This window comes from Amblyomma maculatum, chromosome 2 (assembly GCF_055883805.1).
Source record: "Amblyomma maculatum isolate TAMU_Amacu chromosome 2, ASM5588380v1, whole genome shotgun sequence".
Classification (NCBI taxonomy): Eukaryota; Metazoa; Arthropoda; class Arachnida; order Ixodida; family Ixodidae; genus Amblyomma; species Amblyomma maculatum.
In genome coordinates this window covers 227,509,032-227,532,566 of record NC_139345.1, presented here as the reverse complement: position 1 = coordinate 227,532,566, position 23,535 = coordinate 227,509,032, and the positions used below count along the sequence as shown (strand labels likewise).

At 46.8% G+C, this 23,535-nt stretch overlaps 1 protein-coding gene across 3 annotated transcripts in view; it reads left to right on the top strand.

The window, feature by feature from the left end:
* LOC146201456 (GATOR2 complex protein MIOS-like) overlaps positions 1–23,535 on the top strand; it is a 279,626-nt gene that overhangs the window by 199,375 nt on the left and 56,716 nt on the right. For all 3 annotated transcript variants that reach the window (XM_084595860.1, XM_084595859.1, XM_084595858.1), the window contains 2 exons: positions 2,126–2,310; positions 11,991–12,056. In XM_084595860.1, the coding sequence (XP_084451986.1) occupies positions 2,126–2,310; positions 11,991–12,056 (251 nt within the window). The remainder of the gene's footprint in view (positions 1–2,125; positions 2,311–11,990; positions 12,057–23,535) is intronic.

Genomic DNA, 23,535 nt, shown 5'->3' with positions numbered 1-23,535 from the left:
TGGTCACATTTTAATGTGACGAACAACTGGATCCAAATGCAACATCACGGTAATGCGAGCTCTCTAATCGAGTGGCCTTGAACCACTGTCACTATAAGTTTCTCGGGCTACACTCCAGTATACATCCTTACCGAGCAAGCGCTAAGTGCTGACATGGTCACACTAGACATGACAGTATATACTAATTCTTGTTGCCAAATTGTGTGAAGCGGAGCTCTTCTATCCTCAAAATAAAGCGCTTCTACCACGCCTACGCCTCCCTCAAAGCGCAGCCAGGCGCAGCTCTCCGCGCGCGGCTGTTCCCGAACGGTGGCGCCTCGGCGGTGGCGACTGGTAGTAGGCGCCTCCCGCCGGTTTCGGGCGATGTAGCAGGCCGCACCTAGTGCGCTTCCATCGAGCGGCCGTGGCAGTGGGTTGGTGGCTCCTTATGAAACAGGACAGCAGCAGTTGCAACCACACACAGTGTCAGTCTGTTTAATGCAGAAGCATTCTTGGATTTTGCCAAAGCGGCTGGAAACGAACAGCCATTAAAAGCAGCTGCTTGTGGTAATCTCGAACCGAGGCAAAGAGACAAGTATCACTGGCCACTGCACCATCTTTCTATCCAGTTTCTTCACATGCTATGCTGCCACTGCCAGTCTTTCACACTGCAACAAGCTATGCATGTTTCATATTGCTAATAGAAATAATTGTTGGTAGAAGTGAAGTGAGCAAAAAAATTAAGCGCAAAAGGATTACGCTTCATTCATGTGTCGTCTTTCACTTGTTCCCTGTCTATCAAGTAGTGCAGTATTCCCCAGCGTATTTACTAAGGTAATCGCTCAGGACAACCTTAGGCTGCAATCAAGCAAAAAAGGAGGTTTTTGGAAAGGGTACTCTACTATTGATCATATCCATACCATCAACCAGATGATAGAAAAATGCTCAGAATATAACCAGCTTTTATACATAGCATTCATTGATTGTGAAAAAGCATTTGACTCAGTAGAAACCTTGGCAGTCATGCAGGCATATCGAAATCAGTGTGTAGATGAGCTGTACGTGAAAGTACTGGAAGACGTATATAGTGGCTGCACACCAACTGTAGTTCTGCATAAAGAAAGAACCGAAATTCCTATGGTGTTAGGCAAGGAGACACGATCTCCCCAGTACTATTCACAGCTTTCCTAGAAGAAGTATTCAGAGTCTTGGAATGGGAGCAGTTAGGGATAAGGGTAGATGGAGAATACCTCAGTAATCTGCGATTTGCTGATGACATTGCCTTGCTAAGCAACTCGGGGGATGAACTGCAAATAATGATTGATAACCTAGACAGGAAAAGTAGAAAGGTAGGCTTGAAAATCAATATGCAGAAGACTAAGGTAATGTTCAACAGCCTCGGAAAGGAACAGCAGTTTACATTAGGTAGCGAAATACTGGAAGTAGTAGGCGAATATGTCTACTTAGGACAGGTAGTAACCGCAGATCCGGACCATGAAAGGGAAATAACAAGGAGATTAGGACTGGGATGGAGCGCATTTGGCAAGCACTCGCAGATTATGACTAGCAGCTTACCTGTATCGCTAAAGAGGAAAGTATATAACAGTTGCATCTTACCTGTAATCACCTATGGGGCTGAAACGTGGAGGCTAACAAGGAGGGTTCTACTTAAGTTGAGGACAACACAGACGGCCATGGAAAGAAAAATGGTAGGGATAATGTAAAGAGATAGGAAACGTGCACAGTGGGTCAGAGAAATAACTCAAGTTACTGACATTCTAGTGGAAGGCAATAAGAAATGGGCATCGGCAGGACATGTAGTGCGAAGAGAGGATAACCGATGGTCGCTTAGGGAAACAAACTGGATTCCAAGGGAAATAAAGCGTAGCAGGGGGCGGTAGAAAGTTAGATGGGCTGATGAGGTAAAGAAGTTTGCAGGGGTTAACCTAGCAAAGGACCGGGTTAATTGGAGGAAATGGGAGGGCCCTTTGCCCTGCAACGGGTATAGTCAGGATGATGATCATGCATTCTTGAACAATTTATGTACACAGGCCGTCTGTCTGCATTGCATTTCCAGTTTGTCTTTTTGTATTTTTTTTTCTCTTACAATGGCCTGCAGTGTGGTTGAGTGAATCAAATGACCCAGGTGGCACCGATGGTGGCAGCACTGGCCTGGGCATGGTCGCACTGGCTCTATCCGGTTACACCAAGGACACCCGGGAGGCGTGGCGGGAGGTGTGGCATTCGCTGCGCCTCTCCTTGGGGGACCCCTACCTGCAGGCCATCTTCGCCTTTCTCACAGCCGCTGACGACAGCTACTACGAGCTGCTGGTAAACATTAGCTGTACAAAAAATGGGATGTCGGCAGGAAGTAAAATGAAAACAACATATCGTTAAGGAAAAGTACACAGCGCTAGTTCACTGTTAGATGCACACACCACAAGAACGAACCCAGCTTAACTTGAGCGTCGTCTTCTCCACTACACCACACCAGCATGTCGTCATCATCTCGATACTACACACCGTAACAGTATCCCCCGCGCGGGAAAAACACCGTCCCGGTGCACACAAAACTTGAATAATACGGTTTCAGACGGGCGACATGCATGAGTTCTGGATGAGGGGTTGTGGAAGGATACTTGGGCTGTAGAGGGGCGATCTCGTAGGTCACATCGGTGACTTGCCACAAGACGCGGTAAGGGCCCACGTAACGAGGCAGAAGTTCCTCGCACATCCTCACACAGCGAGCCGGGAGCCAAAGGAACCAGGAAGGTAGTGGACTTCACGTTGATGAAGGTCATAACGACGCTTTTGAGAGTACTGAGACACTCCAAGCCGGTCTCGAGCAATTTGGCAGGCAGCATCAGCGAGGGCGATGGCATCCAAAGCGTAGCTGCAGGAAGAGTCGTCAAAGGCAGCAAGGTGTCAAAGGGGAGTAAAGGGTCGCAGCCAAAAAGTAGATAAAAGGTAGAATATTAGGCGGTATCATGGCGTGAGGAATTATAGGCGAACATTAAGAAAGGTTGTGTCCGATGGTGATCGGACACATACATTGACAGCGTGTCGGTCAATGTGCGATTAAGGCGCTCAGTAAGACCGTTTGCGGATGGTAGGCCGTGGTGAATTGTGACGAGTAGCGCATGAGCGGACAAGGTCATGAACTACTTGAGAAAGGAAGCAGCGGCCACGATCTGTGAGCAGTTGATGTGGAGCACCATGAATCAAGATGACGTTATGCAGAAGAAATTTGGCAATGTCAGAGGCACAGCTGGTGGGGATAGCCCTGGTTACAGCATATTGGATGGTATAATCAGTCGCCACAGCAATCCATTTGTTTCCAGAAGTCGACGTCGGAAAAGGCCCAAGAAGATTGAGGCCCACACTAGAAAACGGCTCAGTCAGCACTGGGATTGGTTGCAGGGGCCCACTAGGTCTTACAGCGCTGACACAGCTCACAAGCGGCGATGTAGCAACGGGCAGAGCAGTAGAGACCAGGTCAGAAAAATCAGCGTCGCACACTGTCGTACCTGCGTGATACTCCCAAGTGTTCTACTGTAGGGGCGTTGTGAAGTTGGCGAGGACAGTAGAGCACAGATGAGCCGGAACGACTAGTAAAAGGTCCGCATCATCTGGATGCATATTGCGTCGGTATAATGTCTCGTTATAGAGCACAAACATGCTGGTGGAAGGATCGGAGTTGTTTCGCAGCTGGTCAATAACTGGTTGCAGGGCAGGATCACGACACTGTTCGAAGCCGATATTGATAAATTCCGAGATGGACAAAACGTAGTCGTCAGCAATATGGTCGGGCAAATCGGAAAGATCTACAGAATGGCGGGGATAAGCAGTCAGCGTCTTGGTGTAATTGGCCGGAATGTATACCACAGTAAATGTGCACTCTTGTATTCGCAAGGCCCAGTGACCTAAGCGGCCAGTGGGGTCTTTAGGTGAGCACAGCCAACACAAAGCACGATGGTCTGTCACTACGCAGAAGGACCGCCCAAACAAATAAGGGCAGAATTTGGTCAGCGCCCAAACAAGTGCAAGGCATTCCCGCTCTGTAATTGAATAATTGCGCTCAGAGGACGAAAGCAGGCGGCTGGCATAAGCAATTACGTGAGAGGAACCATGCTGGTACTGGGCAAGGATAACATCAATGCCATGGCCACTAGCTTCGGTGCGCAGTTCGGTAGGTGCAGAAGGATGGAAGTGCGCCAGAACAGGTGGAGTGGTGAGGGCGGAAATAAGCGTTATGAAGGCATAGGCTTGGTTATGTGAAAAGTATGTTTTTCTGCAGAAGAGAGGTAAGCGGACGAGCGATGTCTGCAAAGTTCCGAATGAAGCGGCGGAAGTAGGAGCAAAGGCTAAGGAAGCTTCACACGTCACTGGAACTACGTGGGGTAGGCAACTCGCGCATGGCTCTAACTTTTTCAGGGTCGGGCTGCACACTATTCGCATGAACCAAATGCCCCAGGACTTTGATTTGGCGCCTGCCCAAGCTGCATTTTTTGGTGTTCAGTTGAAGACCGGCGCGGCGAAAAACGGCCAGGACAGTAGAAAGCTGATCAAGGTGGGTTGCGAACGTGGGAGAGAAAACGACGACTTCATTTAAGTAGCATAAAAATGCTGGCCATTTGAAGCCACGGAGGAGCAAGTCCATCATGCGCTCGAATGTCGCAGGAGCGTTACAGAGGCCAAATGGCATCACCATGAATTTATAGAGTCCGTCGGGGGTGACAAATATGGTTTTCTCTCGATCCCGTTCATCGACAGCAATTTGCCAGTAGCCTGAAGGCATGTTGATGGCACCATGTAAACAATCAAGCGTGTCATCAATTCGCGGAAGAGGATAAACATCTTTCTTTGTTATTTGATTAAGGTGGCGATAGTTGACACAAAATCTCGAACTTTGGTCTTTCTTTTCGACTAAAATGACAGGAGACACCCAGGAACTGCAGTAAGGCTCAATAATGTTTTGCGCCAGCATCTTGTCAATTATTTTCGGTATAATATTGATGCAATTGATCACAATGGATGTTTGGCCCAATGGTGGTCCCCGAAATCAAATATATCACTGTACGACAGCAAAAGGTCGGAGAGAACTTTGGCTTGGTCATCTGGCAGGTCTGCGGCTATCATGCCAGAAAAGATGTTCGAATGGAAAGAAGCCGATATATGCTGCTCCGACAGATGGTGAGGTGTTACAGCAGCAATTTTGCAGTCTGCCAAAGGAAACAGATCAGCGAGTGCGATGCTATGGGGTAAAATTTGGGTCGAGCGGCTGAAGTTAAGGGCGGGCAGATAGGTGCAGTTAGCAGTGACAGTCACGACGGTATGAGGGAGTATGACGTTGCGAGAACAACATCGGTAATTGGACAAGTGGCGTCAGGAACTGTGGAGAACGGGGCCAGCGGAACATAAATAGCAGCTTCGGGCGGTAGACGAACATTTGGCGGATCAGAAGCGGGGCTTGACATTGATGTTTTTGGAGCAGAAGGGCAGGTCTAAGTTGTGGTTTCTACGTGGACATAGGCCACCAACCACCGCGGGTTCGAGCGTCGCGCGAGCCGAAGCCCCGATCAGCCGTCACCACGCGCACACTGAAACACCGCAGCGCGCACTCAACCTCCACCGGGAGGAGAGCACTTCGCTGCAAGGACACAAACCTCCAAGTTCACAAAGGAGACGTTTATTGAAACGCCATCCTCCAGCGGCACACACACACACACACACGCACACACATACAAAATATACAAAACGCACAAGTGACACGGAGTGCGCGCCGCAAGCACGCAAGGGCGTGCTGTGCTCTCTCGCAGTGACCAGAGGGTCCCTTTGAGAGAGGGTGGGCAACCACCGCAAGGTACGCCTGTCTCGGATCGTTGGATCACGATCGACAGGCTCGAGTTGCGCTCTCAGGTACGACCCGGAGCAGACGAACTCGAGTACACACTGGTCTGCGCGGACAAAGGCCGGCAGACAAGAACAGTAGCGTACGCACCTTACGATGTCTCGGAGGGGTCTCTCTCTGGGCTCCGCTCGGACAGTCGCGCGAGCGCGGCTGTCGAAGCGGTGCCGTGTTCCCGCCAAAAGCGCCAATGAGGACAGCCACTGGGACGCCAAGGCGGAGCTGTGGCCCGAACGACAGTGACAAGTCGTCCGAGCCCCTCTCCGCCGCCTCAGGCGGGAGAAAGGGAACGGGGAGAACAACTGGGAAGCGGGCGGCGGCCGCGCAAAGGGCAGCCGCAGCAAGCCCGAATCCCACATCCTCCTCTCCTTAATTGCCCTCCTACCCATCAGCGGAAGCGCGGCAGGTCCCCATGCATGCATAAAAAAAATAAGAAAAGAATACATCCACACACACTACGCCTCAGTTCCAGCCAAGAACAACTTTATCCGATTAAATATTTGCCTACATTTTCAAAAACTACGCGGACGGACTTAATAAGAAAACAAACTAAACGAGGACAGAAGCACGCTAACAGAAACACAAACTCCACGCACAACATCCATAATATACAAAACGCACAAGTGACACGGAGTGCGCGCCGCAAGCACGCAAGGGCGTGCTGTGCTCTCTCGCAGTGACCAGAGGGTCCCTTTGAGAGAGGGTGGGCAACCACCGCAAGGTACGCCTGTCTCGGATTGTTGGATCACGATCGACAGGCTCGAGTTGCGCTCTCAGGTACGACCCGGAGCAGACGAACTCGAGTACACACTGGTCTGCGCGGACAAAGGCCGGCAGACAAGAACAGTAGCGTACGCTCCTTACGATGTCTCGGAGGGGTCTCTCTCTGGGCTCCGCTCGGACAGTCGCGCGAGCGCGGCTGTCGAAGCGGTGCCGTGTTCCCGCCAAAAGCGCCAATGAGGACAGCCACTGGGACGCCAGGGCGGAGCTGTGGCCCGAACGACAGTGACAAGTCGTCCGAGCCCCTCTCCGCCGCCTCAGGCGGGAGAAAGGGAACGGGGAGAACAACTGGGAAGCGGGCGGCGGCCGCGCAAAGGGCAGCCGCAGCAAGCCCGAATCCCACAAAGTGAAGAAGTCCATTTGAGCAATCACTCGGGGCAGAATGGGCTGTTAAAAAGTCGAAGCTGAGGATCACATCATGAGGGCAGCGGTCGATGACAGTGAAGAGAAGAAGGGCAGTGCGACCGGAAAAACTCGCGTGCGCAGTGCACAGCCCCACAATGGCAGTGACGCTTCCATCAGCGACACAAACGGCGATGAAGCGGTGGGTGTGACAACCTTTTTGAGACTGCAGCGAAAAGATGAGCTGAGGACTGAAGTTTGGGCACCAGTGTCAATGAGGGCAGTAACAGAGGCACCATCCACATAGATGTCTAGAAGGTTGCGGCGATGAACGAGGGTCAGTAGAGGATTTTTGGGCCGGGTCGTCAATGCAGCGTCACCTCCAGGAGCTGCATTGGTTAGTTTTCCAGAAGAGAGCCAGAGATGTGAGGGTATGATGCACGGTGAGGTTGGGCTGAGCAGGACCGCCAGGTCTGAGGAGACGGTGAGCAGCTGGACATGCGCGGGGGTGGCGAGTTTGGGTGTGGACCACAGTCGGCGCTGCGATCAGGATTGCAAGGTTGAGGTAGCAGAACCCAACGGCTGCTGCAATGACGAGAAATGTGGCCGATACATGAGCAGTTGAAGCAGATTGGTCGGTCATCCCAGGTTCGCCATTCGGCCGGGTTGCGGTAGCGGTATCGCATCGGAAAGAGCGTGGTAGGAGCCGCAGCAGGTACAACTGGAACGTTAGGTTGGTGCGAGGGCTGTGTGGAAGGCTGGCCAGAGTTGAAGCCCACATTTGCAAACTCTTGGAGAAAGACAGATTGGATTAAGGCTATAGTAGCATCTGCTGGCTGAGGAGCGAATGCAACGGGTGTCATAGCTTCTAGCTCTCTGTTAATAATCCTGGTCAAGTTGGAAGTATGAGATAGCTGCTGCAGTGTTGGGCTATCTTTGCACGAGGATGTAGCAGCTGAGTGTTTGGCAAGCGGTCACAGCGGTTATTAATACGACAGTGTTTTGCTTGCTCAAACTGCCTTGAATGACTGAGTCGACTGTCGGACAGTCTTTGCAAAGCAGCAGATTGAAAGCATCATCTACAATTCCCTTTATTATCTGGCCCACCTTGTCTGACTCGGACATGGTGCTGTCCACTTTTCGGCATAGGGCTGGAATGTCTTGAATATATGACAAATGTGATTCGGTCGAAGACTGGCCACAGAATGCGAGGTCTTTTTGTGCGCTGAGCTTGCATCCGATCGGCTTGCCAAATACATCTCGAAGCTTCTCCTTGCACATATTCCAGAATGTGAGATCGTTGTCATGCATCTCAAACCAGACGCATGCCATACCCGCCAGATAGAAGATGATATTGGCGAGCATGAAGGTCGCATTCCAATGGTTGTGCTTGCTGACGCGCTCGTACATAGTGAGCCAGTCTTCTGCGTTAACGTGATCGGTGCCGCAGAAGGTGCCCTAATCACGAGGCTCCGTCATGATGACAATGGAAGCTGGTGGTGCCGCTGAAAAAGGTGTCGCATCGGATGGCACAGTGAGAGTACCAATCTGGCAGCCACTACGGAGATCCAGGTTTGGCTGTTTACGTACTCCGAGCAATCCTCCACCAAATGTTAAGGAAAAGTACACAGCAGTAAACGCTAGTTCACTATTATGAAGGAGCACTGAACAAGGGTAAATGGGGTACGCCTCAGTTCGCAGGTCGAGCCAACGTTTCGACAAGTGGACTTGTCGAAATGAGGCGTACCCCATTGCCCTTGTTCAGTGCTCCTTCATACCGTGTAAACCATCTTCTCCCTCTCGTTCTACCTACAGTAGAATCTCGGTGATACGAACTCGGCTGATACGAAATTCGGTGTGATACGAATTCATAAAATTCCCCGGCCGAATTGCATTGTGTTCAGTGGGCAAAAAATCGAATGTTTCGAACACTTTTCTTTTCGCTACGGGTGATACGAACTTTGGTATCACGACCGGTCGAGGCCCACGCACACACGCACAGCGAGAAAAGCGTGCGCAGCGGCGCAGCACTGATAGCACGGATCACGCACACGCGCGCGAAAGAAAAAAAAAATTACAGCGGGGAAAAAACCGGCTTGGCAACCCACGGCAGCAGCGAAGTTGGCGAAGGAAGGCGGTGATATCTTGCCCCCCCCCCTCCCGCTCTCTTTCTTTCTCTCCCCTCCCCCCGCATTTTGTTTTTTTTTTTAGTTGTGCGCACGGCCATGCGGCCCTCTCCACATTTCTCCGCCGCCCCGCAGGCCACGCCCCGCAGGCCACGCCCTTCCGCTTCCCGGAGTCTGCGCTGCAGCGGCAACACGTTGCTACACATTGCTTCAATTTCTCGTTTGTTGAGGCTGACACCGCGTTGATAGCGCGTCGTTTTGTGATCATCTCGGCAACGCGAAAAGGTACATCATACTGCAATGTCACGGAAGAGAAAGGGGCTGACCTTTATGGACAAATTCGAAATTTTAAATAAGGTGGACAAAGAGCCCAAGAAAAGGCGCACTGACATGGCCAAGGAGCTAGGCCTGCCGCTGTCAACGTTGTCAACGATCGTTGGTCAGTGCGACCAAATTATGCAGAATGTGCAGCACTTTGCGATGAATTCTAAAGAAGCCAAAACTGCCCACCATGTGAAGTTGGAAGAGGTTCTTCTAACGTGGTTCAGAGAGGTCACGGCGGCCAGCGTCAACATCGACGGAAAAGTGCTTCGTGAGAAGGCAGCGGACATCGCACTCACACTTGGAATTGGTGACTTTCAGGCCTCTGGTGGATGGATTCACCGGTTCAAGGTGCGTCATAATCTAAGACCGCAAGATGTCTTGCCACAACAGAAAAATAGTTTTGCTGCTGGACCAGTGCACCGCCCATCCAAAACAAATGACACTACAGAGTGTTAAGGTGGTGTTCCTGCCCCCGAACGCAACAAGTCATTTGCAACCACTGGATGCTGGGATTATAAGGAATGTTAAGCACCATTTTAAAGCTTTGTTGGTGCGCTGCCTCCTCGCTAAGATTGAAAGGAAGGACGCGAATCTCCAGATCACTCTTCTGGACGCTGTGCATTTTCTTGCAATTGCTTGGGATCGCGTCGTTCCTACAACCATTGCCATTTGTTTCGCGAAGTGTGGGATTTTCGAATCCGCTGTGGCTACTGCCTCGCAAGTGCCAGACCCGATTCCCATCGATGTCTGGAATCAACTTGACGTCAACTGTTGCGTCGACGATTTCGTCACCGCGGACGACGACCTCGCCACCTGTGGTCTCCGCACGGTTGAAGATATTGCGGAGGAAGCGTCATCACAGCCTGGCATTCCATGCAGTGACGAAGATGACGACGACCAAAGCGTTGGTGACCCACCGCCGACGGCAGCAGAAACGATGCACGCCATCGATGTTCTGCGGCGCGCCGTGACCTCCGAGTCTGTGCGGGAGAAGACAGCGGCCCAATTTTTCAGTTTTCAAAACTCTCTTTTATCAGATCTCGCGGAAAAGAAGGTGCAGAAGGATATACGCGATTTCTTTCAACGAAAACAAATATTTCGCACCTGTTGGAAGGCTTGAAAACAGATTTTGCTCGTTTTTTGGTGATACGAAATTTCGAGTGATACGAAAATTTTCGTCTCCCTTTGAATTTCGTATCACCGAGATTCTACTGTAGTTCACTATTAGATGCACACACCACCAGAACGAACCCAGCTTAGCTTGAGCATCGTCTTCTTCACCACATCACACCAGCACGTCGTCTCGATACTGCACACAGTAACAATATTATGCCAAAAAACATATTAAATCGAATCAATGAGATTTCACTACGCATATGACAGCATTAAAAACTTAGATTTCTTCAAGTCGCTCTTCTGCACAACGCATCCCGAGATGCACAGGATTTGTCCGTCGCTGTTGTCAGCAAATCAACACTGCTGTTAAGTCTGCGCCTGCTTATCCTTGACAGGGAAATGTAAGCCTTCACCATACCACTCCGCTTGCTTTCTGTGCAAATTTTTTTTTGTGGAAAACACCAACGTGGTGACACTCCCATGTGCATGGGACAGCGACTCATTAAAAACATAGAACATTGGAGCATTGCTGCGAGTGGGATATAGCTGGAATTAACGGCTTCACGGTTTTTGCCGTAAATGTATGGCGGTGGTTTTCTGTCCCGCAAGGTCTTTGCTGTACCGGTAGTTTCAATCCTCCGTTTGAAATTTCACACCCTATTGACGATACATGCTCACTGCGAGGTGCTGCCAAATCCTAGGACTGAAATTTATTGCGCTGCCTTCTTGCGAAGATAAACAGAAGTGATTCCTAGCTGCAGCATGTTGCCCAGTCTGCGACCCTTTTGTGGTTTCGGTTTCGCCACGAGATCGCAATGGAGGCGCACAAACTTGATTTTTTTGTTTATGGCCACTCCCTTGCAGGGGCCACAGAAGCTGATTTTCTTCTTTTTTGGGGGCTCCTGTTAGCTTGTTTATCATCGACGCTCACGAGGTATTTCTGCTCTCCCTATTTAGTGCGTTTCCCAAGGTTCCCGAGTTTGGAGTGTCGAGCAACGTTGACTCGAAAATACGGTTTCCAATACTTTTCTGCAACTTTTCCTTGACTTTACTCATATTGAACTTTGCGCATTAAAATAATTTAGGAATGTTTTTACCCTCAAAGGGTTAAACTGGAGAGTTGCCATGCATGACGGTTTAGCAAATTTCACAGGAGGCAGCAGCCACTTTTCTACTCAGAAGAAACTTTCCCTTCAGTTCAGCCACATGTGAATTTTTTCTATTTTGAGGCAAGCAGGTTCTGCTGCGTTTTAAAGGCTTGTGGACCAAGCCACACTGGCAAGATGAGCAAGTTGGTGGCCTGTCCGAGAACATAGATGCATTGGAGGGGATCGCATGTTGCATTCTGTATTGGGCAGTGGACAGCCAAGTGCTGACTTGTCTGCGGCTAGTTTGCAGTGCCTTGTTGATTGCAGCGTGACTGCAACATGGCCATCGAAGACAGAGTGGCCTTTGCCTGTCTCCACCTCTCGGACGCAAAGGTGAGTGTTGGGCAGGTGATCATCACCATGTAGAGCATGTGTGCATCAGCACAGGCAGTAATTCGAGTAAAATTTGTCGGGCTAGTTGGTTCATAGTTCAATGCAATAAAAAGCTGTGCTAATAAGACACGGACAAAGGAAAAGGCAGGACGCACACAAACGCGTTTGTGTGTGTCCTGCCGTTCCTTCGTTCGTGTCTTATTAGCGCAGCTTTTTATTGCAGTAATTCCACTTGAGGCACAACACAATGCATTCAGTCTAATAGGATGTGGTGCGTGAATATTGAAATTTTTGAATATGAATCAAATACAAATATGGAAAAAATGCTTTTGAATATCGAATATCTAGTAGGGGAAAAAATGGAAAATTAAAAAATAGCAAACACTGTTCACCTTGTTTATTTCAGAATTCACACAGTATTTGCAAAATAAAATTGAACTAAGATTGCATGCAACTGAAAAATTTGAGCTGAAAAATTGAGTATAAATTTCATGAAGGATTCCATATGGCAATTTTTTGTGTGCAGGAAGAACCTGCTTGAAACCAGCTAGAGCTGTCATATTGCTGCTGAAAACTCTCATCAATTCGGCCTATAAGAGACCAAACAAATTTCCCAATTAATCGAAAGCTCGAATTATTGGACTTGAAAAAACTGCCAAGAGCCATTGGCATCACAGTAATTTTATCTGATGAATATCTTGTCTGCATTTGACATCAAACTAAAGTGCGAACAATGTTTCTTCCTGGTTTCATTAAGTGCTTCACGTTTCGCACCTGTTGGGAAAGCCCTCTTCACAAACTGACCCCCTTGTATGCTTCGCTGCACAGTCAGGCATTGCGATGAAGTGCAGTAAATTGAAATATTTTCCATGTATTTGGTAATGTTTTAATATTCAGAAATCTCTAATATCAATCATTTGAATACCAATCGAATAACAAGCATATTTGATTCGTACTCGAAATTCGGAATTTATTTATTTATTTATTTTACCCTCAAGTCCAGAGGCATTACAGAGGGAGTGGAGATTACAAAACATAATAACAGCAAAAAAAAACAAAGAAAATAATGCAGACAAATCAGTCAACTACATATACAATGTTAGCTATGGCAGTACGGAAATGAACAATGTCTTCAGTGCTGTCGATCGGTGCGTGGAGGTACGAGGCATGAAAGACTCGCAGCTTGTTTTAGTACTGAACAGAGAGATCCCAACCTTGTGAGCATGTATGTATGAAGGCGGGGGAATGAGTGCGGTACGAACCTGGGTGCAGGTATGAAATATTTTATCAAAAGAATAAATGCACGACGAGAAGCCAATGAAGGGATGTTTAAAATGTGCTTCATTGCTGATATACTACTAGTACGATGATATAGTGGTGCAGGTTGAAGCAAACGAACTGAACCATTTCAAGGGTTAGGTTAGCACAACACGGGTCCCAGATGGACGCAGGATATTCTAATGTACAAGAGGAGTTTAAGAGAGCAAGGGGCAGAAGAAAAATTATGACGGAGATAACCGAGCATGCAATTAGCATTGTTAATTATCATGTTAATGTGAAGTGACCAAGTGAGACCTGAAGAGATTTCAATGCCTAGATAACGGTAGGAAGTGACGGATTCGAGAACTGTGTTATTTAAAAAGTAGAGCGTAAGAAATGATGAAATTCTGGAGACGTGTAAGAATTTAGATTTAGAGGTATTAAGATCCATTTTCCACAAATTGCACCAGTTACAGGTAGCGTCAATATCAAGTTGCAAGGCTTTAGAATCGTCGGAACTGTTAATTTTACGAAAGACAACACAGTCATCAGCAAACAAAGGAATGTTAGAGAATACACAGTTAGGTAGGTCATTATTATAAATGAGGAATAATAAAGGAACTAAGACGGAGCCCTGCGGCACACCAGAGCCAACGAAACTTAAGGAGGAGTTACGACTGTTGACAGACACAAACTGGGAATGGTTTAAAAGGAAGTGTTCTATCCAACATAGAAGGTTAGGCTTAATATTTAGTTGTGATAGTTTAAAGAGGAGGAGTCTGTGAGAAACTTTTTCAAATGCTTTTTGAAGTCGAGGAATATGCAATCGGATTGTGAATTCCGATCAATGATAATGTGAATATTTTGAGAGAATAATAACAGTTGTGTTTCACATGAGAGAGACTTTCGGAAAACATGAGTTGGTGAAGAACGAGTTAGTTTCAAGAAAGTTGACTATATTTCACTAAAGGATGTGTTCAAGTAGTTTGCATGGTACACTTGTTAATGATATCAGACGGTAATTGAGAGGGGAATTTTGGTACCTGATTTGTGGACAGGGACTACTTTTCCGATCTTCCAGTCAGTAGGAAGAGCGCCAGTGTTGATAGACTGCTGAAAAATTTTGCACAGCATGAGTGATGTGGAGGTGCGGGTGCTTTTTAAAAATTGGGTAATGATTAGGTCGGTACTGGGGCTAGATGAACTTTATTTGCGTCAATTAAATTCACGATACCAGTAGGATCAATGCAGACCTGATCCATCATCGGGTGCACGTATGACTTGGCGAGTGTTTTAATAAAACAGATATTCACACACCTGTAGTATTTACTGCTTAATCCCTAGTTGTTGCATGATTTCCACTCTGCTGTAAAACGCCTTTTGCAGCCATCTGTTGCACTTCTAGTCAAGCTTGCGGCATGTGCGACTCAACTCCTCCTTTTGTCTTGATTTCTATTGTTTTTGACAAGTATTATTTCCCATGGCTGTTTATGTTACATTCAGTAATGGATAGGGCATGTCTGGAGTATGTATAATTTTGTCTTGTTTCCCTGGGAGAGCAGTCTTTGTAAAAGCAATTAATGCATAGACAGTCGTGTCAAAGATGATATTTGCAATATCATATAGTGAAAAAGATAACAGTGTGAAAGTAAAGCACCCAGGTCATAAGGGGAAAAAAAATCACTCATAGGAGTTCGTTTCTTGGTTGCTCTAGAAAACTGAATAAAGGAGGAAAAAGATCAGTCCATATAGACACGTGACCAGGCCGGCTGAAACCTGAATTGCATGATTCATTGTTGCTGGCACAAGGCAATGACCTCTGTCATTATGCCGAGAAAGGGCACATAGTTCTTCCAGTTTGCCGTCATCCCACACTGACAGTGACTGTTTTAGCATAATTTTGGATGCGGATTAGTTTGTCTGAAACATTGAAGAAGAGGCAGTGAAGAATTCTTTGCTGTTTATTGTGCTTAAAGCATCAGGGCGTAAAGCTATCATGCAATAAAAAAGACGAGGGGTAAATGAAAAGAGAAAAATGCCCATGCACAGTAAAGAACTCCACGTGATCAAAGGTATCCAGAGCCCTGCACTTCTCATAGCCCGAGTCACCTTGATATGATGAATACCGTGAACTAAACTAAACTGAAAGACTGTTAGCTGATATGATGAATTTGAGGAGTCGGCAGTGGTTCAGTGCCTGTGTCCAAGCAGTACAGTCAAACGCACTTATAATAATACCGGTTTTAACAATATATTGGTTATAACAATGGGCAGCTGCTGCACCATAAGATTTGCCATGTGTTCTATGGTGAAATAAACCGCCTATTACAATGCTGTTTTATTACATTATCAGTTATAACAATCAAATATGGTCACTGAAAGTCAACAAAAACGCGGAAACGCAGCAACCACAGAAGCGCATGTGTACACGGAGACGCAGCAGACAAAAAATAAAAAAGTGAAAATCATGACAGAGCGTGTCAAGTCAATGCATTGGTCAGCTGCGCCGGGGAAGCTTGCATGCCGCGGAGACAAGGGGTAGGACAGAGCACTTCTTCACAGGAGTGGAGAAGGTGTAAGACGCTGCTAGGCACTGCCGTTCTGAGGGAGAGCTTTGAGCGCTCCTCTCCTGCTTCTGCACGGATGTGCAGAGGCATGGAGGGACATGGAATCGTCTACAAGGCAGTTAGTTACACGTATGTGCAGAGGCATGGAGGCATGGAGAGACATGGAATTGTCTACATGGCAGTTATGGGCGAGGCAGTATCGCTCGATGTTGATGCTAGGCAGGAGTAGCTTGAGCAAACACTGCCCTGCATCTGAGAAGAATACGTGGACCGGGATTGTATAATGAAAATGAGACGGCTGTTTCTTCAGGTGCTACTGTTGAAGAAGCACGCACGCTTCTTCACAGTTCTTCAAGCTGTTTCTCGTTGCTTGCCATGCTGCCGATCTACGCATTGTAAGTCAACCACCCCGGCGGGGCTAGTGTGAAAGATTGTAAATCAACCTTTCACACTAGCCCTGCCGGGGTGGCACAGTGGTTACGGCGCTCAACTGCTGTTCCCAAGGATGCGGGATCGAATCCCAGCCTCGGCGGCTGCTTTTCGATAGAGGCGAAAAGAAAGGCGCCCGTGTGCTTTGCGATGTCAGTGCATGTTATAAAGAATCCCAGGTGGTCGAAATTTCCGGAGTCCTCCACTACGGCGTCTCTCATAGCCTGAATTGCTTTGGGACGTTAAACCCTACAAAACAAACAAACAAACCTTTCACACTACTCGAAGTAAGCCGCTCTCACTGCCATAGGTGGCAATGGCATGTGTATTGCGATGTTTGGTAGTATCTGATGTGCTAGGGTGGGTATGTTGTCGTGTGGAATATGCGTAATTTTGTTTCTTCCTTGTGAAAACGATATAGATTCCAATTAGGTAAGGTGCCAGGCAAGGAGACACAATCTCCCCAGGGCTATTTACAAAGCTTGCTTAGGAGGAAGTATTCAGAGACATGGAATGGAGGCAGTTAGGTATCAGGGTCGATGGAGAATATCAGTAATCTGTGACTTGCTGATGACATTGCCTTGCTAAGTAACTCTGGAGATGAACTGCAAAGAATGATTGATATCCTAGACAGGAACAGCAGAAAGGTAGGCCTGAAAATCAATATGCAAAATACAGGCAGTGTTCACCAGCCTCGGGAAGGAACAGCAGTTTATAATAGGTAGCGAAGAATTGGAAGTGGTAGGCACATTTGTCTACTTAGGACAGGCAGTAACCGCAGATCTGGACCATGAAAAGGAAATAACTGTGAGAATAAGATTGGGATGGAGCACATTTGGCAAGTACTCGTGGATTATGACTAGATTACTGGTATCGCCCAAGAGGAAAGTATACAACAGTTGCATCTTAAGCAGCAATGGGGGCTAGTTGGTTTACCATTTCAAGAATTTTCGCGCTACGGTATACACAGATACACAAGGAAGCAGGAACCACGTACACAGGACAAGCGCGCTGTGTACGTGGTTCCTGCTTTCTTGTGTATCTGTGTATATTGTAGCGCGAAAATTCTTGAAATGAGAAGTTGCATCTTACCTGTACTGACCTATGGGGCTGAAGCGTGGAGGCTAACAAAAAGTTCTACCTAAGTTGAAGACAACACAGAGTGCTATGGAAAAAAAAATGGCAGGCGTAAAATTAAGAGTTAATAAGCATGCAGAGTTGGTCAGAGATATAACTCGAGTTAGTGACCTTCCAGTGGAAATCAAGAAGAAATGGGCACGGGGCAGGGCATGTAGTGCGATGAGAGGACTGCCGATGGTTGTTTAAGGTAACAAATTCGATTCCAAGGAAACAAAAGCGTTGCAGGGGGCTGCCGAAAGTCCTGTGGGTGGATGAGGTTAGGAAGTCTGCACGGGTCAAATGGATGCAGCTAGCACAGGACCGGTTTAATTGGAGAAATATGGGAGAGGCCTTTGCCCTGCAGTGGGTACAGTCCAGCTGCTGCAGCTGATGACGGTGATGATATCTAACGAGTCTGGGGTCAAGCATTCAATTCATTTTAACGATTGCCAAAACTGCGATGATATATATTTCTTGGAAAGCATTAAGAGTATCAGGATTGCATATCTTTATACTTGCTATTGTAATTTCCAATAGATAATAAAGTTAGGCTGTTTTAGATCAAATCAACATTAGTACAACGCTAATGACTTCCCAGTCAAAAAACTAAACACAGCTTCGCTAGGCTAGGGAGCCAATTTTGGCAGCAGCAGCTTTATGTACACAGCACAGTGGTTGACATGAAAGTGCATTATGTCTGCTATTCAACATAACTACGCAACAAAAACCAGAAATGAGAAGCATATACCAAATTGCTCTACAAAGAAATACTATTCTACAAGAAATGGCATACAATATAAAAGGCATACAATACAACAAATGCACTTCACACATCAATTGCCAGAATTTCCACAACACAATGAAAACTAGGTACTAATAAAATTATGTAGTAACAAATATGCTGTGCGAGGCTCTGCAAGTTAGGTCCATGGAACCAATAAAATGTGTTTCCAGCTTATATAGAAGAAATGTTAGTATACATTGATACGTTGGGCTTGTTCTGACTTTAAACATTCTTGTAGCGCAACACATGATCAGGACAGATGTTATTAATGCAGTGTGTGTGTGTGTGTGCGCATGCGTGAGACTACAACCATGTTTAAATGTGTTTGCAGAAGGTAATTAGCTTGCGGCATGTGCCATTCCTCAGATGGCCACCTGGCTGGATATATAGGAGTTTGAAATGCTTCAGAAATTCCTATTAATATACGCTTTAAAAGCACAGCAGGTATAATAGAAGAACTTTAAATTTAATGTGTACTTACATGAATTGAGCAAACAGTCTATATGTTACTGTTTCTTTTTTAGTTGTTATGGTCCAAATTGACTTGCAGTAGTTAATGTGTGACTGAAGCAGGAAGTGAAAGGTTTTAAGTTTGATGCTGGTGGCAAAAAGGTCAATTGTAGTAAGCCAACAGCAGAAGACAGCTTTTTGAGCAGCTGCTCGATATTAGCATCTCAATAGGATGCAACCCCTGAAACCTCTTCTATTATAACGATTGGAGCACTGCCCTTGGCTCAATGCCATCTTAATTAAAATCTGCACATTGACATTTGATCACGATGGATAAAATCTCATTATGGCACCATGATGGAAATAGTAGGTTTTTCTCACTCTACCTCCTTCCAGGAAGCCAGTCAGTTTTCATACTGTGTTCATGAGATGCTTGCTGTGCAAGTTGGCAGTGCAGACGGGACAGTTCTATTCAAGTGAAAACCTTTAATGGCTCATGCTGTCGTTCGCAGAAGGTGTCACACTTTGCAGCAACCCTAGGTCACGTGATGCCACCTAGGATGACGGCCACCCTAGGTTAAGGTAGGCCATTCGAAAGGAGGTGGCCTACCTTAACCTATGTTACGTGAGAGGCGGTAGCGTAGGCCTTCCTGACATTACGTTTGGCAGGCACTGCCAACTCGGGCCTCTCATTTCATATGGGATATCACAATCAGCCTGCCAAGACCCTTGAATTCACGTTATCCCTAGGCCACGCAGGTACGCTCATACGGCTTGGATAGGAGCCTAGCGCTGCCCAGGGGGCGCCGCGAAAACGGTGCTAAAAGAATGTATGGAGTCAGTATGGATCCACCGCTTTAATTTCTATTATGTATGAATTACAACGAATTTAAGGTGCTGACAATTCTTATAGGGCTATCATGACGTAAAAATAGGCAATAAGTAATCCAACGTCGGGCATTATACGACATGCAGCAATCGGAGGCCAAGTTTCGGCGCACTGCCAATCGATATAGCCAGGCGAGTGTCATGCAAATTTGTGGAAGCTTTACACGCAGCTGAGCTTAAGCAAGTGAATACACGAAACTGCAACACGGATAGGCAGCGTAAACAACCGCTCTGAGGTACATCAGTCCTTCCAACGGACACCTTAATCCGGCCATGCATGGGCCGTTGGGGTTTGTGTTCAATGTGAGCTTGTAAGTTGATCCTAAGCTGGGTTGTACTTTTTACGCACCATTTAGCTGATAAGTCACACTCGTAATGTTTGGAAATACAGTCCGCGTACTGGAAAGTCCCACAGAAAGCTGAAGCTGGGGCTGCAGAAACGTTTGAATTACACCGCGGCAGGCGCTTGTGTTCGTCATTCAGAAGGCACGCTGACCTCGTTCTACTGCTAATAGCCTTCGATTTATGTGCTTGCAACTCTCAAGCCAGAGCTTTTGCCTGTTAATGGCAGTGCATGGGGAATTGAATATTAGAATTAAGTGCTCTATTAGATCAAGAACGCGCGGTGCCTGACTGAAATGCTATTGTCGACTGCTATAAATATGTCCGAAATGACGTCTATTATTGTTTTCTCTTGAAAGTGAATGGCTGCTTTCATCCAGATAGCAAACGTTTTAAGTAAACTCTAGTTTATTGTCCTCACCTTTCGTTGCTTGACGTACGCACTTGCAGTTTTTACTTACACAGCTGCCGAAAACAGTATAGTATAACGGACGGTATCGCTCTCGATCACAAATAAACACATGTATACTTGTACTCTACATATTTCAGCTCTAAGCCGGCGGAGGGGCCAGCTTAGAGCAAACGACGTTTCTCTAACCAGTGCATGCATGGACATGATCGCCCGTACCAATCGACCGTAGCCCCATTTCGTCCGGCTTGAAAGAAAGTAGTAGAGTTGAACAATGAAACTGTTAACTTGTCCGTGGCACCCTACGATGAAAGCGAAAATAGCAGCGGTGACGATGTTTCGGGACGGATGGTGCATGGCAAGATCAATGCCGCATGCTTTGAACATTTCGCCGGAAGGCAGCCACAGCGCTTCTTTTTTCTTTTTTTAGGCTACTGCTGGTTTATAATGATGTCCATGATACATGACGACTCTTTTCACGCTCACGAAGGGGCAAAAAGAAGCGCAAATCAACGTAGAACGCCTGCGGGATATGCGCTGCAGCATAGGCAGAGCCGCCGTTGTACTACCCAGTCATGCTTTTCTTGGCCGCCACGAGGTGGCGCCACCCTAAACAAAACTCCAGCACAAGGTCCCTATAAAGCAGGGCTGGTAGCTTACGATATCGCGTCATACCGATCCAGACATCCACGCAGTGCCTTTCATTTGGCGCTTTCTCAAACGCCACACAGCCTACAGACGCAGTGAAACCAAGGATTGGCCGAGTCGCTTTGGTGGTGTGCCACATCATCTCAGTTTGAGCCTGAATGCATGGAAGATAGGCAGTAACGTCATGATTACTGCAATTTTAGTCAAGGAGATGGATAACGCTTGTGCAATTAAGGTGCATGTGGGATGTATGAACGTAGGTGCACACACCACAAGGGATGTGTAAAATTGGCACCAAAGGAATGAAATGGAACCCTGATTTTGCTCAACAATTACAGAGGTGGGAGAAAAAGATGGGTGGGGGGTTGGGGCAATATACTTCCAACCACATATTGAAAATATATGTAATATGTGTTTATCACAAGGCAACCATAGTTGGGCACTCGTGGATGCTCATCTTCCTGCAGAAATGAAAAATTGGGAGCAGCAATGCGGCCTGGTTGATTGTACACTTTGATGGAAACAGGAATGACAAAACAAACGAGGTGCACTTGTCCTGTGTTCCTTGTTTTTCTTGTGTTGCGTGCTATTTCCATCAAAATGAAAAATTGGTCTCTGCATGTTTGATAATCCACTGCCCCTGCCAGCACACCAAAAGTAATTTCGTAAATTCATGTCTAACGCTAGGGCTATCACAACTTATATCTGAACCAACTAGACAGACTACTCATTCGTCCAACGTCCGTGATTTGCTCCTTACCCTGATCGCCTTACATCGCTAACCCACCTGCCAGAGATTAGTCATCACGCCATTATCCACGCTTCATTCCATTTTCACACAACTACTCGAGTAAGATGAAGAAGAAGGTCTACGACAAAGGGAACTACAACATTATTAATGAAGAACTAGCCAATTTTGGTGACTCATTCCTACCTGTATTTTCCCATCACGATGTTTAATCTAACTGGCTCCCGTTTAAAAACAAAATGCATGATCCAACTCAAACTTGCATTCCAACCATCACCGTTACTCGTCATCATCATCATCAGCCTGACTATACCCACTGCAGGGCGAAGGCCTCTCTCATATTTCTCTACTTAACCCGGTTTGTGCTAGCTGCATCCACTTGACCCCTGCGAACTTCTTAATCTCATCCGCCCACCTAACTTTCTGCCGCCCCCTGCTACGCTTTCCTTCCCTTGGAATCCAGTTTGTTACCCTCAGCGACCATCGGTTATCCTCTCTTCTCACTACATGTCCTGCCCATGCCCATTTCTTCTTCTTAATTTCCACTAGAATGTCGGTAACTTGAGTTATTTTCTGGCCCACTGACCCACTCTGCACGCTTCCTATCTCTTAATGTTACCCCTACCATTTTTTGTTCCATAGCCCTCTGGGTTGTCCGCAACTTAAGTAGAACTCTCTTGGTTAGCCTCCACGTTTCAGCCCCATAGGTGAGTACAGGTAAGATGCAACTGTTGTATACTTTCCTCTTGAGCGATACCGGTAAGCTGCTAGACATAATCTGCGAGTGCTTGCCAAATGCGCTCTATCCCAATCTTATTCTTCTTATTTCCTTTTCATGGTCCGGATCTGCGGTTACTACCTGTCCTCAGTAGACATATTCGCCTACTACTTTCAGTACCTCGCTACCTAATGTAAACTGCTGTTCCTTCCCGAGGCTGTTGAACATTACCTTAGTCTTCTGCATATTGATTTTCAAGCCTACCTTTCTACTTTTCCTGTCTAGGTCATCAATCATTATTTGTAGTTCATCCCCCGAGTTGCTTAGCAAGACAATGTCATCAGCAAATCGCAGATTACTGAGGTATTCTTCATCTACTCTTATTCCTAACTGCTCCCATTCCAAGTTTCTGAATACTTCCTCTAAGCAAGCTGTGAATAGTACTGGGGAGATTGTGTCTCCTTGCCTAACACCTTTCTTTATGGGAATTTTGTTACTTTCTTTATGCAGAGCTATGGTTGCTGTGCAGCCACTATATATATCTTCCAGCACTTTCACGTACAGCTCGTCTACCCCCTGATTTCGCAATGCCTGCATCACCGCCGAGGTTTCTGCTGAGTCAAATACTTTTTCGTAATCAATGAATGCTATGTATAAGTGCTGGTTATATTACGAGCATTTTTCTATCACCTGGTTGATGGTATGGATATGATCAATAGTAGAATACCATTTCCAAAACCCTGCTTGATCTTTGGCTTGATTGCAGTCTAAGGTTGTCCTGAGCGATTACCTTAGTATATACCATGTAACAGACAGTAAGCTGATTGGTCTGTAATTTTTAAGTTCCTTAGCGTCTGCTTTCTTATTAATTACGATAAGGTTTGCATTCTTCTATGGTTCTGGTACTGTCGATGACATCGGGCACTGCGTATACAGGTTGGCCAGTTTTCGGAGCACGATATCCCCCGTCTTTTAACAAATCTGCAGTTACCTGATCTTTTCCAGCTGCTTTCCACCTTTTCATAGTTTGTATTGCTTTCTTACCCTCATCCTTCGTCACTGGTGGAACGTCTGACTGTTTTTCCCTACTACCAATCTCATTATTGTCCCGACTACT